The following is an 18,317-nucleotide window of genomic DNA, read 5'->3' as shown; positions in this document are numbered from 1 at the left end:
GATGGATAGAACGAGGCGTTGGCTATCACATTGACATGTGAAAGGCTCAGCCAATAACTTATTACCTTACCCCCCCAACCCCCAATGTCCCCCTACTCTCCAGTGTTCCCCCACCCCCCAGTGTCCCCCCACCCCCAATAGGCTGATAGTTTCAACCATATTGCTCACACCTATACAATTAATCTCTGATCAACAAGTGCCTGGGTTTAAGGGCAAGTGGATTGTCTTTGATTGGGTTTTAGTTGGCAGGCTTGTGAACTGTATTTCTATGGCTTGTATGTCTTCATTTCCTAATAATTGCTCCCACAGTTGATTTCTTCAAACCAAGCTGCTTACCTATTGCAGATTCAGTCTTCCCAGCCTGGTGCAGGTCTACAATTTTGTTTCTGGTGTCCTTTGACAGCTCTTTGGTCTTGGCCATAGTGGAGTTTGGAGTGTGACAGTTTGAGGTTGTGGACAGGTGTCTTTTATACTGATAACAAGTTCAAACAGGTGCCATTAATACAGGTAACGAGTGTAGGACAGATGAGCCTCTTAAAGAAGAAGTTACAGGTCTGTGAGAGCCAGAAATCTTGCTTGTTTGTAGGTGACCAAATACTTATTTTCCACCATAATTTGCAAATAAATTCATTAAAAATCCTACAATGTGATTTTCTGGATTTTTTTCCCTCATTTTGTCTGTCATAGTTGAAGTGTACCTATGATGAAAATTACAGGCCTCTCTCATCTTTTTCAGTGGGAGAACTTGCACAATTGGTGGCTGACTAAATACTTTTTTGCCCCACTGTAAGTGCAAGTTGGTGGTACTGATATTTGTCAGTCTCGGCCGCGTACATAGGCTTACGGTATGTGGCCTTCAGATGGCACGCCTGTCTCAGACTATGGCAAAGTAACCGGCAAGGTACTGCTCTGTTTCAGCCGTTAAGGGCAGCCTAGCTGTGTGGACAAGGTGCTTTTTGTATCCTTATGTGTCCTTGTATCGCAGAACTTTTAAATGTTTGAATCTGTCTTGATGTTATATGATTGGTGGATTCAAATAAAGTATTTAAAATGTGTGTGTGTGTGTGTGTGTGTGTGTGTGTGTGTGTGTGTGTGTGTGTGTGTGTGTGTGTGTGTGTGTGTGTGTGTGTGTGTGTGTGTGTGTGTGTGTGTGTGTGTGTGTGTGTGTGTGTGTGTGTGCTTGCGTCTATCTGTTCATGTGCGTGTGTGTTTGGGAGGTTGAATATAAGGACTTGAATAAGTCGAAGTCATCTTGGGGCATAAGAGAGTCACGCAATGTGTTCCTATAACCTCAAGTAAACCATTTCTATCCAGCAAACCTTCTGTATACTCAACATAGAGCACATATTGATTTAGATTAGTCACCTTATCCAGCACTGTATGAAGTTCAGCCTAGAATGCCCTTTCAAACAACTCTTTCATATCAAAATACCAAGCCTGAAGGATGGACACTGTGACACAGCACATGCCAAAGTATGTAACTGTTGAACAGGACAGCTCTTTAGGAGGAGAGTGTCTATGGTTTCTTCTGTACTTACTAGAGTGGAATGGCCTAGTAAATATTATCTCTGTAGTTGGCCACTACAGCCACAGGGTCTGTGTCAGGAGTGTAGCTCTTCTAACAGACCTTTCATTTCTCTATTGCTATGATCTGTGGTAAATTGTATTTACTGAGGAGATTGAATGGACAGTCTGTACAGTAGCCTCTCTGTAAATACACGCGAGAATAAAAAGTATTCTTGTATATTTCTGTACACACTTGAATATGGTTAGTACTGGTCTTTAGTAGATGAAAGTTTGAATTTTTTTGTTTTTATTCCAGCTGAGGAGTCCAAGACACAAACAAATGAGGCCAAATATCAGTTGCACTGGGCATTTAGTGCCGTAATGGACCATTCACTGATTACTCACTGTTATGTCACTGTTTACTAGAAAACGGAGACGATCCTAGTGTTGCTGGCACTATGCCCCAATCCACTGAGCAACAGGAACCTACAGGGGTAGAACAGGTTGCCAATGTTTCTTAGGGTAATCATATCATCTCTACTCTGCCCAATGCATCCTCTTTACCTTGACTGTCTTTCCTCAAACTGACTGTCTTCTACCCTGATATTGACAGTGTTTTCCTTATGCACCAACAGGAGAAGAGGAAGAGGCAGACAGAGGTCGAGAACAAGAAGAGGCAACTGGAAGATGACAGGAGACAGCTTTCACATCTCAAGGTAAGAAGGGGGACCAGGGACATGATTGGACACTGGGGGAAGGGAGGCACTGAGGGGTGGGGGACACTGGGGGGTGGGGGACACTGGGGGGTGGGGGACACTGGGAGGTGGGGGGACACTGAGTGGTGGGGGGACACGGGGGGGAACTGGGGGTTGGGGGACGCTGGGGGGGACACTGAGGGGTGGGGAGACACTGGGGGTTGAGGGGACACTGAGGGGGGACACTGGGGGTAGGGGACAGTTATGTGAGCTTCACATTACAATGGAATTGAGTGCAGGAGTATTGAACAGTTCAGTTTTATTTTAACTCTGGAAAACAAATGTCTTGGTCGTCTATTTCTACCTCTTGTATCACTTAAATATCAGAGAGTCATGCTCTGGTACTTCATGCTCTGGTACTTCATGCTCTGGTACTTCATGCTCTGGTACTTCATGCTCTGGTACTTCATGCTCTGGTACTTCATGCTCTGGTACTTCATGCTCTGGTACGTCATGCTCTGGTACTTCATGCTCTGGTAATTCATGCTCTGGTACTTCATGCTCTGGTACTTCATGCTCTGGTACTTCATGCTCTGGTACTTCATGCTCTGGTACTTCATGCTCTGGTACTTCATGCTCTGGTACGTCATGCTCTGGTACGTCATTCTCTGGTACGTCATTCTCTGGTACTTCATTCTCTGGTACGTCATGCTCTGGTACGTCATGCTCTGGTACGTCATTCTCTGGTACGTCATTCTCTGGTACGTCATGCTCTGGTACGTCATGCTCTGGTACGTCATGCTCTGGTACGTCATGCTCTGGTACGTCATTCTCTGGTACGTCATTCTCTGGTACGTCATGCTCTGGTACGTCATGCTCTGGTACGTTATGCTCTGGTACTTCATGCTCTGGTACTTCATGCTCTGGTACTTCATGCTCTGGTACTTAATGCTCTGGTACTTCATGCTCTGGTACGTCATTCTCTGGTACGTCATGCTCTGGTACGTCATTCTCTGGTACGTCATGCTCTGGTACGTCATGCTCTGGTACGTCATGCTCTGGTACTTCATGCTCTGGTACGTCATTCTCTGGTACTTCATGCTCTGGTACGTCATGCTCTGGTACATCATGCTCTGGTACCTTCATTCTCTGGTACGTCATGCTCTGGTACTTCACGCTCTGGTACGTCACTCTCTGGTACGTCACGCTCTGGTACGTCACGCTCTGGTACGTCACTCTCTGGTACGTCACTCTCTGGTACGTCACTCTCTGGTACGTCACTCTCTGGTACGTCACTCTCTGGTACGTCACTCTCTGGTACGTCACTCTCTGGTACGTCACTCTCTGGTACGTCCCGCTCTGGTACGTCATTCTCTGGTACGTCATGCTCTGGTACGTCATGCTCTGGTACGTCATGCTCTGGTACTTCATGCTCTGGTACGTCATGCTCTGGTACGTCACGCTCTGGTACTTCACGCTCTGGTACTTCACGCTCTGGTACTTCACGCTCTGGTACGTCATTCTCTGGTACGTCATTCTCTGGTACGTCATTCTCTGGTACTTCATGCTCTGGTACGTCACGCTCTGGTACGTCATTCTCTGGTACGTCATGCTCTGGTACGTCATTCTCTGGTACTTCATGCTCTGGTACGTCACGCTCTGGTACGTCACGCTCTGGTACGTCACTCTCTGGTACGTCACGCTCTGGTAAGTCACTCTCTGGTACGTCATGCTCTGGTACTTCACGCTCTGGTACGTCATTCTTTGGTACTTCATGCTCTGGTACTTCATGCTTTGGTACTTCATGCTCTGGTGCGTCATTCTCTGGTACGTCATGCTCTGGTTCGTCATGCTCTGGTACGTCATGCTCTGGTACGTCATGCTCTTGTACGTCATTCTCTTGTACGTCATTCTCTGGTACGTCATGCTCTGGTACGTCATGCTCTGGTACGTCATGCTCTGGTACGTCATGCTCTGGTACGTCATTCTCTGGTACGTCACGCTCTGGTACGTCATTCTCTGGTACGTCACGCTCTGGTACGTCACGCTCTGGTACGTCACTCTTTGGTACGTCACTCTCTGGTACGTCACTCTCTGGTACGTCACTCTCTGGTACGTCACTCTCTGGTACGTCACTCTCTGGTACGTCACTCTCTGGTACGTCCCGCTCTGGTACGTCATTCTCTGGTACGTCATGCTCTGGTACGTCATTCTCTGGTACGTCATGCTCTGGTAATTCATGCTCTGGTACTTCATGCTCTGGTACGTCATGCTCTGGTACGTCACGCTCTGGTACTTCACGCTCTGGTACTTCACGCTCTGGTACGTCATTCTTTGGTACGTCATTCTCTGGTACGTCATGCTCTGGTACTTCATGCTCTGGTACTTCATGCTCTGGTACGTCATTCTCTGGTACGTCATGCTCTGGTACGTCATGCTCTGGTACGTCATTCTCTGGTACTTCATGCTCTGGTACGTCACGCTCTGGTACGTCACGCTCTGGTACGTCACTCTCTGGTACGTCACGCTCTGGTAAGTCACTCTCTGGTACGTCACGCTCTGGTACTTCACGCTCTGGTACGTCATTCTCTGGTACTTCATGCTTTGGTACTTCATGCTTTGGTACTTCATGCTCTGGTGCGTCATTCTCTGGTACGTCATTCTCTGGTACGTCATGCTCTGGTACGTCATGCTCTTGTACGTCATTCTCTTTTACGTCATGCTCTGGTACGTCATGCTCTGGTACGTCATGCTCTGTTACGTCATGCTCTGTTATGTCACGCTCTGTTACGTCACGCTCTGGTACGTCACGCTCTGGTACGTCACGCTCTGGGACTTCACGCTCTGTTACGTCACGCTCTGGTACGTCACGCTCTGGTATGTCACTCTGGTAAGGCTATTCAGACATTTTAATGTAGTCTGAATTTTTAATAGAGCTCGAGGTCCAATATCTGAAATTGCATGGTTTCCTACGCCCTTTCATTTTAATATATTGTTTATTTATGAGTGCTGTGTTGATGCATCAGATTTTAGTGGGGTAGTTAACCATGCCAGTAAGGCCTGGCAGGAACTGGGCACCAAGTCCTAAAAGTCTAGAGGGGTAGAGGGGAGTCTTTATAGAATAGGCACAGCAGGAGAGCACTCTGAGATCTTGAAGGACTTGGCTGGGGCTGCTAGTATTGAACTTGTGCGCTGGTCATCAGTAAAGGGCGTATGTGCATGTGCACGCATGTGTGTGTGTTTGCATAAGTGTGCATGTGTGTGTGTGCGTGTGTGCATGCATATGTGCGCGTGTGTTTGTTTGTGTGTGTGTGTGTGTGTCTGTGTGTGAATGTGTGTATTTAAGGGTCCTGAAGGCACATGGCTGGACAGAGGAAGCCCTATGCTCAGACAGCGGAAGAAGAATAAAAATACCAAAAAGTTTGGCTAAAAGGACATCCTGTTTTGGGGCAGGAAAAAGACACACTTCCCCTGATAAATATGCATTGTTTTGTCCTGCTTTACTTTCAGCTACTTTAGCTGCATTCTTTTATAGTGGAAATTGAGTTTGGCGTCGTCACTTTTGCTTGCGTTACTTTTTGCTCTTATTATTTTTCTTATACTGCAGTTTGTGGCCTCTGAAACATTTAAACATACACTTTCATCGCTTTACAATTACCATTCACTTCAGTTATAATTCACTTTTTGAAACAACAAGAGTAAACCCTTTTAGTAGATTGACTTGAACCAATCTCCATATTGGACTCTACTACTGTTCTTTTTTCTTCTGTTTGTTTGTCCAATTGATGGATTGAGCATGAATGGACAGTAAGCAGGACTCCACATATGATGCAACCCAAATGGCAACCAATTCCCTAAATAGTGCACTACTTTTAACCAGCGCCCATTTTGGGAATAGCGTGTAATTTGGGCCGCATACATAGTCATTAGTGAGGCAGCTAATACAGCTATCCCAACGCAAGAGCCAGCGAAAGCCAGCCGGCCAGCCAGAGAGAGATAAGATCCAAAAACTGGATTCAATAGCAGTTTCCATGGAGCTCAACTGTCCAGTCAGCAGACACACTGAACAGAGAGAGAGAGAGAGAAAATATACATAGATAGATAAATGGATAGATAGAAACAGAGATAAATATACAACCTGTTTATTTATTTTACCTTTCATACTTCAGCCATTTGCACATTGTTACAACACTGTACATACCCAATAATATAACATTTGAAATGTCTATATTCTTTTAACATGTTTGTCAGTGTAATGTTTACTGTGTAATGTTGGCAATGTAAATATATGTTTCCCATGCTAATAAACCCTTTAAATTGAAATTGAATTGAGAGAAAGAGAGAGAGAAATAGAGAGAAACAGATGTAGAGATATAAACAGAGAGAAAGAGAGAGAGAGAGAATTGATAGAAGGGGGATATAAAAAGAGAGAGAGAGAGAGAGAGAGGCAGGAAGCTGAATGTTGAGTGAATACAGACCAGTATGGCTGACCAATAGCAGTGTGTTGCCTGTGCAATTGGCTAGCTGCCCTGTATCATTCTACACCCCTTGGCTGTCGAAACGTTCGATATAACATTTTTGCATCTGAGCTCCTAGAGTGTGTGTCTCTCCTTTATTTTCAAGTTTTCTACTCTGCTAGCCAGCACCTCGCCTAAATAGGTGTGCGTTTCTTTTTCTTCTAGATCATTCTACACCCCTACCTTTGACAAACCCAGTCAAATGATTTTACAGCACACACTAACCCCGCCCATGATAACATCTTTGAATCCTCATTGGTCCTCTCAACCATTGTGAAAGAAAATAATTATTAGAATAATATATGTCATTTAGCAGATGCTTTTATCTTGCTTTCACACATTTTACATGCTCTACCAACTGAGCTACAAAGGCCCATTGCCTAACAGTCAGTGTAGAAATAGAACCACTGATTACATTGATACAAGTATTGGAATATAAAAACTACACAAACATACAAATCGGACACATCCAAAGACAATTGCTAAATGGGGATGGCTTGTGTGTATGGTGTAATGTTTGGTCCCCTCTCGTGTTCCTGACCGTGTGTTAGAATGTTGTTGTAGCCAGGCTCTGCTGGTTCCCTTGTTAAGAAAGGTCAATCTGCTGATTAGAGGAAGAGACTGGTCCCCGGAAACCACTCAAGGACACTAATAGTCAGGGGAGTGGGCCACCGAACGGCAATGACACGTCAGGATACACACACACACACACACACACACACACACACACACACACACACACACACACACACACACACACACACACACACACACACACACACACACACACACACACACACACACACACACACACACACACACACACACACACACACACACACACACACACACACACACACACACACACACACACACACTGTCCAAATAGGGGGCAAGGAACTCCGTTCTTTATCAATCTGCACTCTGAAAAGACATGATTGATTGGTCATTCTGTGGTCAATGAAATGGATGAAAAAGTAATAAGTAATATCTAACAGTTTCACAACATATACCCAAAATACACGTAAATCTAAGTAAGGAATGGATTAAGAATATACTTAATGTCAGAGCGGCATTGGACTCCGATATAGTGGCATAGTATAGAATACAGTATATACATATGAGATGGGTGACGCAATATTTACACACAATTAAAGGGACTAAGATACCGTAGAATAGTATAGAGTACAGTTCATACATATGAGATGAGTAATGCAACGTACTGAGACATTATTAAAGTGGCTCGTGTTTCATTTCCTTAAAGTGGCCAGTGATTCCTAATCTATGTCTATAGTCAGCAGCCTCTGATGTAATGGAGCTGGCTGTTTGAGTCAGTGGTGTAGTATAGAATACAATACAGTATATGCATATGAAACGGGTGACGCAATATGTAAACACAATTTAAAGTGACCCAGATACTGTAGAATAGTGTGGAGTGCAGTTTATACATATGAGATGAGTAATGCTAGATACAGAAACATTATTAAAGTGGCTAATGATCCATTTCTAAAAGTGGCCAGTGATTCCTAATCTGTGTCTTTAGGCAGCCGCCTCTGATGTGCTAGTGATGGCTGTTTAACAGTCTGATGGACTTGAGATAAGTGTTTTTCAGTCTCTCGGTCCCAGCTGTGATGCACCTGTACTGACCTCTCCTTCTGGATGATGTGGGGTGAACAGGCAGTGGCAAACACAACAGGCATGAAGCATGTTAGAGGAAAACACATATTTATGTTAAGTGACCAGTGTGTTTGCACTCTTTTTTTTTCAGTCTCACAGCAGACATTGTTTTATTTCTGTTTATTTTTGATTAGTGCAGGGATTTGTACAGTATAGACTATTGGTCGTGAGGATGGACAACAGGGCTGCGAAAGGTCAATGCTCTCCCAACTCAATCAATCCATGAAACGGACTGAAAACCAACTCCTCAATTTGCATTGGCCCATTATTGTCGATAAAGATACTTTTGATTTCTTAATTGAATTTCAATCCATTTTCTCAGTTGAGTAATAAAAATAGAAATGGCCCCTGATGGACACAGGAAGTATGGTAGCAAAACAGGAAAGGATGTCCCTCTGGGACTCACAGTACCACAACATGCAGCTGGTTTCTTATAGTTCTAGTTTTCTGTCAATTTCAATTCAGTTCAACTCCTGCTTATTTTCCAATAGTCCATTTGGAAATATGACAAGGATATTGAGACGCTATTACAGTGTCTTGCACATAACTTTGCTTGTCTGATCATGTTTGATTGGTAGAAAAAAGTATAATGTGAAGCTAACTGTGCCCCTGATCTGATCTTTTACAAATTAATGAAACAATATTTTCACTGACCATCCCAGTTGGAGTGTGAGTGTATGTGTACCGTATCTGTGCATGTCAGTATGCACATGTGTGTGTGTGTGTGTGTCTATGAGTATGCACACATCTACTGTATGTGTGTTGCTTGTTTAAGGGGCATCCTGCTCCGCTGGAACAATGGCTCAAACACAGGTCACACGTGTGGGATCGGCTGTGGCTCTCCTCTTGTATCCGCCGGGGCAATGGTGTGTGTGTGGAAGGGTGTGAACAAGCGATGATGTCACCCAATCATAGAGCTCACCAGGGGAGGGGCAGGGAGAGAGGGAGGAAGGATATGCAGAGGAGAGGGATGAGAGAGAGAAAGTGAATGGGAGAGGAGAAAGGAGAGGAAGGACAAGAAGAGAGCATATAGACATTAGAAAGGTGGAGTAGAGAGGATTGTGACAGCAGATTTTCTCTCCTTGTGTCATCGTCATCAAAGAGAGGTGGCAGGGATATAGAAACTGATCATGACAGGAGTTCTCTTTACACATAAATACATAATGGTTGGTACGCACCAAGACTAGAAAATGAAATGTATTATGTTGTGTTTTTCTTATCCAGATTCCATTAACACAGACAGAGCCTGAGCGAATAATATGACATTTGAAATGTCTTTATTCTTTTGGAACTTCTGTGAGTGTAATGTTTACTGTTCATTTTTGTTGTTTATTTCACTTTTGTTTATTATCTACTTCACTTGCTTTGGCAATGTTAACGTATGTTTTCCATGCCAATAAAGACCTTGAATTGAAATTGAAAAAAAATTGGGAGGGAAAGAGAGAGAGAGAGAAAGATCGAGAGAGAGCGAGAGGGAGAGAAAGCGTGAGAGAGAGAGAGAGATGTGCTGTAGCTGAATATGTGAAATGCACCAGGTGGCATCTTCAAAGATGTGATATGTACCATCTGGGGGAGTGCAGAATGTCAGTGGCCTGCTCTACACTGTGAGGTCACTAGCGTAGCATGCAGGAAACCCTTCACTTTACTGGATGGCAGGCAAACAACACACTTTGATTTTATTAGCCGAAGCACATGATCTGCCTTTGAGGATGACCTGGCTACTACCAATTGAGACAATGCTCTGTTTTTCTTAGTTACTGATCTGAAATGTTCTTATGACGGATTATTATAGCTTATGCTGACAGTAGAGTGGATGGGGCTTTTTTTAAACCATATGGTAACATTGTGAGCTTCATTATTCAATTAAGGGATCTACAACCCTCAGTCTTCATCAGGATTAAATATATCTTTGTTATTGTGTTGTCTAGTCTATAGCTAATCTATGGCATGGCCCTATTTTATATTTGACCTTTATTATGACCGGGAGTCATGCTCAGACCAAGGTCTCTTTTACAGATGAGCCATGCTCTAGGGTTTATCAGTGACAAATGGCCTACACTCTTCAGGCCGTTTGGTTGGAGTAGCTATTATGATATTAGTTAAAGGCCCAATGCAGCCATTTTTATCTCAATATCAAATCATTTCTGGGTAACAATTAAGAAATCTTACTGAGAGGTTTGGAACTCTCTTTCTTATTGGTCTAATTATGTCACCAGGCAGGACTGGTAATGTCACCAGGCAGGACTGGTAATGTCACCAGGCAGTACTGGTGATGTCACCAGGCAGGACTGGTGATGTCACCAGGCAGGACTGGTGATGTCACCAGGCAGGACTGGTGATGTCACCAGGCAGGACTGGTAATGTCACCAGGCAGGACTGGTAATGTCACCAGGCAGGACTGGTAATGTCACCAGGCAGGACTGGTAATGTCACCAGGCAGGACAAAAATCGATCCCATCAAATCAGGCAGAAATGTCAGGCGGTCTTTTCAAACAGCTCTTACACTAAAAGGGCATTATCATCATTTTCACAATTTCACAGTATTAGTCCAACCACATATTGTGGAAATATATATAAAACACAGGACAATCAAATGTTTTACTGCACTGGGCCTTTAATATGAATACGCTAAATAAGCAATATAGCAAATATAATATATTATGTTATCTGTCTGTTATATTCACGTTAGCATTGTTTCAAAGGCCTCGGTATCCAGTATGCACACACCAACAGGGATATGCCACATGATTTTGAGGGCGGCTATGCCTCCATGTGAGCCCTGGGTGTAGTAGGCTACTGTACACTCTCAGAAAAAAGGGTTCAAAAAGACTTCTTCAGCTGTCCCCCATATGAGAACCCTTTGTGGTTCCAGGTAAAATACTTTTTGCTTCCATGTAGATCCTTCTGTGGAAAGATCTGTGACAGTGACCGACTGCTGGAAGCTACAGTTAGCCTTATAAATACAAATACAAAATTATTGTCACATACACCGGAGAGGTGCAGTAAAATGCGCTGTTTTATAGCGTCAGTCATAGTAGTACGGTGCCCGTTGTGCAAATTAGGATTAAGTGCCTTGCTCAAATTGTATTTGTCACATGCACCGAATACAACAGCTGTAGACCTTACAGTGAAATGTTTACTTACAAGCCCTTAACCAACAATGCAGTTTTAAGAAAATACCTAAAAAATAAAGAAAGTAAGAGATAAGAATAACAAATAATTAAAGCGCAGCAGTAAATAACAATAGAGGGGCTATATACAGGGGGTACCGGTACAGAGTCAATGTCAATGTGCGGGGCCCCGGTTTTGAGGTAATTCAGGTAATATGTACATGTAGGTAGAGTTACTAAAGTGACTATGCATAGATAATAACAGAGAGCAGCAGCATTACGGCGGGCGGGGGGGGCGCAATGCAAATAGTCTGGGTAACCATTTGATTAGCTGTTCAGGAGTCTTATGGCTTGGGGGTAGAAGCTGTTTAGAAGCCTCTTGAACCTAGACTTGGCGCTCCAGTACCACTTCTTGCGTGGTAGCAGAGAGAACAGTCTATGTGGCTGGAGTCTTTGACAATTTTTGGGCCTTCCTCTGACACCACCTGGTATAGAGGTCCTGGATGACAGGAAGCTTGGCCCCAGTGATGTACTGGGCCATACGCGCTACACTCTGTAGTGCTTTGCGGTCAGAGGCCGAGCAGTTGCCATACCAGGCAGTGATGGAACCCGTCAGGATGCTCTCGATGGTGCAGCTGTAAAACCTTTTGAGGATCTGAGGACCCTTGTCAAATCTTTTCAGTTTCCTAAGGGGGAATAGGTTTTGTCCTGCCCTCTTCACGACTGTCTTGGTGTGCTTGGACCATGTTAGTTTGTTGGTGATGTGGACGCCAAGGAACTTGAAGCTCTCAACCTGCTCCACTACAGCCCCGTCTATGAGAATAGGGGCGTGCTCGGTCCTCCTTTTCCTGTAGTACACAATCATCCCTTTGTCTTGATTACGTTGAGGGAGAGGTTGTTTTCCTGGCACCACACGGTCAGGTCTCTGACCTCCTCCCTATAGGCTGTCTCATCGTTGTCGGTGATCAGGCCTACCACTGTTGTGTCATCAGCAAACTTGATGATGGGGTTTGTCACGTCCTGACCATAGAGAGCCCTTATTTTCTATGGTAGAATAGGTCAGGGCGTGACTGGGGGTTAGTCTAGTTTATATTTTCTATGTGGGGTTCTAGTTTTGTTTTTCTATGTTGGTGATTTTGTATGATTCCCAATTAGAGGTAGCTGGTCATCGTTGTCTCTAATTGGGGATCATTTTTAAGTAGCTGTTTTTCTCATCTGTGTTTATGGGATATTGTTTTGAGGTAGTGCACGTAGCATCTCTGTAGTCACGGTTCGTTTATTGTTTATTTTGTTTTTGTCTTTGCTAAGTTTCACTTTATCATTAAATTATGTGGAACTCAACATCCGCTAAGCCTTGGTCCGACATTTATTCCAGCGAACGTGACAGTGTGGGAGTCGTGCCTGGCCGTGTAGTCATGAGTGAGGGGCCCCAGTGTTGAGGATCAGTGTGGCGGATGTGTTGTTAGCTACCCTTACCACCTGGGGGCGGCCCGTCAGGAAGTCCAGGATCCAGTTGCAGAGAGAGGTGTTTAGTCCCAGGGTCCTTCGCTTAGTGATGAGCTTTGAGGGCACTATGGTGTTGAACGCTGAGCTGTAGTCAATGAATAGCATTCTCACATAGGTGTTCCTTTTGTCCAGGTGTGAAAGGGCAGTGTGGAGTGCAATAGAAATTGCATCATCTGTGGATCTGTTGGTGTGGTATGCAAATTGGAGTGGGTCTAGGGTTTCTGGGATAATGGTGTTGATGTGAGCCATGACCAGCCTTTCAAAGAATTTCATAGCTACAGATGTAAGTGCTACGGGTCGGTAGTCATTTAGGCAGGTTACCTTTGTGTTCTTGGGCACAGGGACTATGGTGGTCTGGTTGAAACATGTTGGTATTACGGATTCAGACAGGGAGAGTTTGAAAATGTCAAGTACACATTTGCCTTTTTAGGTTACCACCACAGTGACAAAGCCGTTTGTTTTAATGTTTCAAAAATGAACCTTTTCTCTGTATCAAGACACTCACGTGTACACGCCTCTCCACCATCCCACTTCCGAAACCTGACCGGGTCTCAAACCTGGGTCCAGCGACTGTCAAACCAACTTAACCATTTCACCAAGAGGTCCGTTACTCTTGACAAGGTCGCTCAGTGTTAGGTTAAGGTCGTCACAATATTAATTATAGCACATGCTCTTATTAATTATGTCAGATTGATGATCTAAGGAAAGAGAACACGGCGCTGAAACGTACTGTAGACTCTATTCATAGCAAGGTGGAGGTGGTGCAAAGGGACAACAAACAACTTAAAGAAACCTTGCTTGATGTGTAGTGTTGATCAATCCAGGACAATCTAATATTTTCAGGGATACCGGAGAATGAAAACAGCAGAAGCTGAGGACACAGTCCGAGACTTTATATCAACTCAACTGAAACTGCCCACTGATGTTGTGCGTAATGTCACTTTCTCCAGAGTCCATAGATTGGGTAAGGCCTCTGGGAATAGGACCCGGGCTATTATTGCATGTTTTGACATTTTTAAGCAAAAGGAAATGGCGAAGAGCAGGGGCAGGGGCAGAGAACTCAGAATCACTGATTTTGGATTGAATGATCACTTCCCCACCGAGATCTGTATCCTATCATGAAGGAAAAGCATTGCCTGAATCAACAAGTCTCCATGGTGATGGATAAACTTTACATCATCGGGCAACTGTATCGAGACTCTAGAGTAACTCCCTGGCTATTTTAATCCAACTGTATCGAGACTCTAGAGTAACTCCCTGGCTATTTTAATCCAACTGTATCAGGACTAGAGTAACTCCCTGGCTATTTTAATCCAACTGTATCGAGACTCTAGAGTAACTCCCTGGCTATTTTAATCCAACTGTATCAGGACTCTAGAGTAACTCCCTGGCTATTTTAATCCAACTGTATCGAGACTCTAGAGTAACTCCCTGGCTATTTTAATCCAACTGTATCAGGACTAGAGTAACTCCCTGGCTATTTTAATCCAACTGTATCAGGACTAGAGTAACTCCCTGGCTATTTTAATCCAACTGTATCAGGACTAGAGTAACTTCCTGGCTATTTTAATCCAACTGTATCAGGACTCTAGAGTAACCCCCTGGCTATGTTAATCCAACTGTATCAGGACTAGAGTAACTCCCTGGCTATTTTAATCCAACTGTATCAGGACTAGAGTAACTCCCTGGCTATTTTAATCCAACTGTATCGGGACTCTAGAGTAACTCCCTGGCTATTTTAATCCAACTGTATCAGGACTAGAGTAACTTCCTGGCTATTTTAATCCAACTGTATCAGGACTCTAGAGTAACTCCCTGGCTATTTTAATCCAATGTTCAAATCTGAGTTTGTGTGTTGTAGTGTATCATTACAACTTCAACTATAATGAATACATGCTCTATTGATCTCCACTATAATGAATACATGCTCTATTGATCTCCACTATAATGAATACATGCTCTATTGATCTCCACTATAATTAATACATGCTCTATTGATCTCCACTATAATCAATACATGCTCTATTGATCTCCACTATAATGAATACATGCTCTATTGATCTCCACTATAATGAATACATGCTCTATTGATCTCCACTATAATCAATACATGCTCTATTGATCTCCACTATAATTAATACATGCTCTATTGATCTCCACTATAATGAATACATGCTCTATTGATCTCCACTATAATGAATACATGCTCTATTGATCTCCACTATAATCAATACATGCTCTATTGATCTCCACTATAATCAATACATGCTCTATTGATCTCCACTATAATTAATACATGCTCTATTGATCTCCACTATAATGAATACATGCTCTATTGATCTCCACTATAATGAATACATGCTCTATTGATCTCCACTATAATGAATACATGCTCTATGGATCTCCTCTTGATAAGGAAAGGGCTGCATATAGCTCAGGTTAATGTATGTAGCCTTCCTAACAAAATACATGAGGTTTTTAACCTGGTCAACATAAATAATATTCATATTTTGGCTTTGACCGAAACGCATTTAGATGCATCTGTAAATGATGGGCAAATTAACATTCAAGGATATAGTCTACTGAGAAGGGACAGGAATGGTGGGTGTGTAGCACTGTATATTCAGAATCATATACGTTTTAAGAGGAGGGGTGACCTTAATGTAAGTCAAATAGAGGCACTATGGGCTCAGGTACATCTGCCTCACCAGGCAGCCATATTGGTAGGATGTGTGTATAGACCTCCTAGCTCTAAGGTGTCCTATCTGGATGACTTATGCACTGGGTTTGATCAGGCCACAGATAGTAACAGAGATGTATTAATCTTGGGTGATTTTAATATAAATTGGAAGGATCATAATAATTCAAATATAACTAAATTGATGAGATATGCTGAGAACTGTGGTTTGAAAGAAATGGTTAATGACACTACTAGATCATCAACTAAGTTGGGTCACCGTTCAGACACATGCATTGATCTGATCTTCTGTAATATACCATTGCAATGCTTAAAAGCCAGATCAATGCCAGTGGGCTGGACAAACCATAATATTGTGACCATAACCATGAACACCAAGGTTCCAAAGAAACCCCCAAGGATTGTGGTCAAGGGACATTTTAAAAGATTTAATCATGAGCTATTTCAAAGTGATTTGCTGTACCCTGGGAGCTGATTTATCTAGAGGTTGATTTAAATCACGCTACAGAAGGTTTTATTGATTTGCTCACTGAGGTAATGGACCATCATGCCCCAGTAAGAAAGAGTACTGTTGGGGCTCGTCCATCTCCATGGATTGATGATGAACTCGGTGAGGCTTTTTCTCATTGAAATATTGCAAAAGTCTTAGCAGCCAAATCTAAACTAGAAATGTATTAACAGAATTATAGAACACTATGTAATTATGCAGTTAAATTGAATCGTCAGAAAAAAACATTATTTTACAAAAATGCTTTTATTGATTGTAAAAATGATTGTAAAAAGTTATGGAATACAGTTAAGGGCTTACTTGGTACATCTATCTCATCATGCCCATCTAGTGTGGAGGTTGACGGGAGAACAATATCAAAACCAGCTGATATTGCCAATAATTTTGCAAATTCTTTTACAAAGAAAATTAATTTACTGAGCACTAATGTAAACACCCATTCTTCCGAACAAGCTATTGTCCAATAGATTGATGATCATATTATGAGCAACAAAACCTGCTCTTTTAGTCTACAAATGGTGTCAGTAGAGGAGGTGTTAAACCTATTGAAGTCATTACCCAATGGTAAATCTACAGGTTATGATCTTATGGACAATTTTTTTACTTTGCAGATTGCAGCTCCACTGAAATACATATTTAATTGGTCACTGGAAAAGGGGATGTTTGCAAATGTATGGAAGCATGCTAAACCGTGTCCTATTCCGAAAGACAGCAAAGAACCCATTACTCCTGACAATAGTCGACCAATTAGTCTACTCCCTTCACTCAGTAAAATATCGGTGGGTATTGTGAGTAGACAAATATGGGAGTACATGGAAAAGAAGGATCTGATTACAGCCAATCAACATGCTTATCACAAAAAACATTCCACTACCACTGCATTGGTTGACATGACTGACCAGTGGCTCAATGCTATGGGTAATGGTAGGTTTGTGGGTGTACTATTTTTTTTATTTTAGTGCAGCATTTGATTTAGTGGATCATTAAATAATTTTGACAAAATGATTGCATTATGTTTTAAGGAGGTAGCATTAAATAGGGTACAGTCATATCTAACTGACAGGAAACAGTCCACCTATATCAATGGTTCATTTTCTTCCCTTCATGCTTTAAACTGTGGAATACCGCAGGGCAGTTGCCTTGGGCCACTTCTTTACTTAATATATACCAACGACTTTCCTTATGCCTTATCCTTATCGGAAACTCAAGCTACTATATTTGCAGATGATACTACAGCAAGTCAATCGGTTCAACAGGTACAGCAAGCTCCACAAGTAGATTTGGAATATATCAGGGAGTGAGTTTGCCGGAACAAACTTGTTTAAACACCAAGTTCCACCAGGAAAAGGCCAAAACATCATGGGATACAATTAAGTATGGGAGGAGTACACATTGAGGAAGTGGCAGAAATCAAACTACTGGGAGTGCAGCTAGACAACTGCTTATCATGGTCATCTCAAATAACTCATCAATGTAAAAATAATAACATTTAAACTGCATGCATGATCAGAAGGATAGCTAAATATTTACCAGGAAAGATTCTTAAGCAAATAACACAAGTATTAATTGAGAGTCGGGTGAACTACTGTTCTGTGGTCTGGGGAAATGCATCAGCAAGTGAAATTAGGAGGATGCAGATAGTACAGAACTAAGCAGCAAGGATTGTTTTAAGGTGGATATATGGTTCTTCTGTTGTAGTCATGCGCAATGCTCTTGGTTGGTCATCAATCAACAAGATAATTGAATATAACATGCTTATTTTATTTCATAATATACACCATTTAAAACAGCCAAACTCTATTCACAATAGTATTCAGTTGGTAAGAGACAGACATTCAGTAAATACTAGGAATAGATTGTCCACCATCTACAGTATGTGTTATCCAGACAGAAAAGAGAAATAGGCAAGAGAACATTTCGATTTAGAGCAATAAAGAAATTAAATAATTTAACTGAGCAAACCAGAAACCTTTCAATATATAAATTCCAACAATACTTTAAAACCATTTAAATATAATACATAGGAAAGTTGTGCTGGACTATGGTAGATGAAGAATCAATAAAAAAAAATTGACTGTTAGAGTATTTATCTGGTCAATA

The 18,317-nt window shown here is 42.5% G+C and overlaps 1 protein-coding gene across 4 annotated transcripts in view; it reads left to right on the top strand.

The window, feature by feature from the left end:
* The window catches only part of LOC139539576 (paralemmin-1-like), a 70,998-nt gene that overhangs the window by 36,121 nt on the left and 16,560 nt on the right, over positions 1 to 18,317 (top strand). For all 4 annotated transcript variants that reach the window (XM_071342643.1, XM_071342645.1, XM_071342646.1 and 1 more), the window contains exon 3: positions 2,142 to 2,222. In XM_071342643.1, coding sequence (XP_071198744.1) covers positions 2,142 to 2,222 — 81 coding nt within the window. The remainder of the gene's footprint in view (positions 1 to 2,141; positions 2,223 to 18,317) is intronic.

Source organism: Salvelinus alpinus, chromosome 15 (assembly GCF_045679555.1).
Source record: "Salvelinus alpinus chromosome 15, SLU_Salpinus.1, whole genome shotgun sequence".
Lineage (NCBI taxonomy): Eukaryota > Metazoa > Chordata > Actinopteri > Salmoniformes > Salmonidae > Salvelinus > Salvelinus alpinus.
This window is presented reverse-complemented; position numbering and strand designations above follow the sequence as displayed.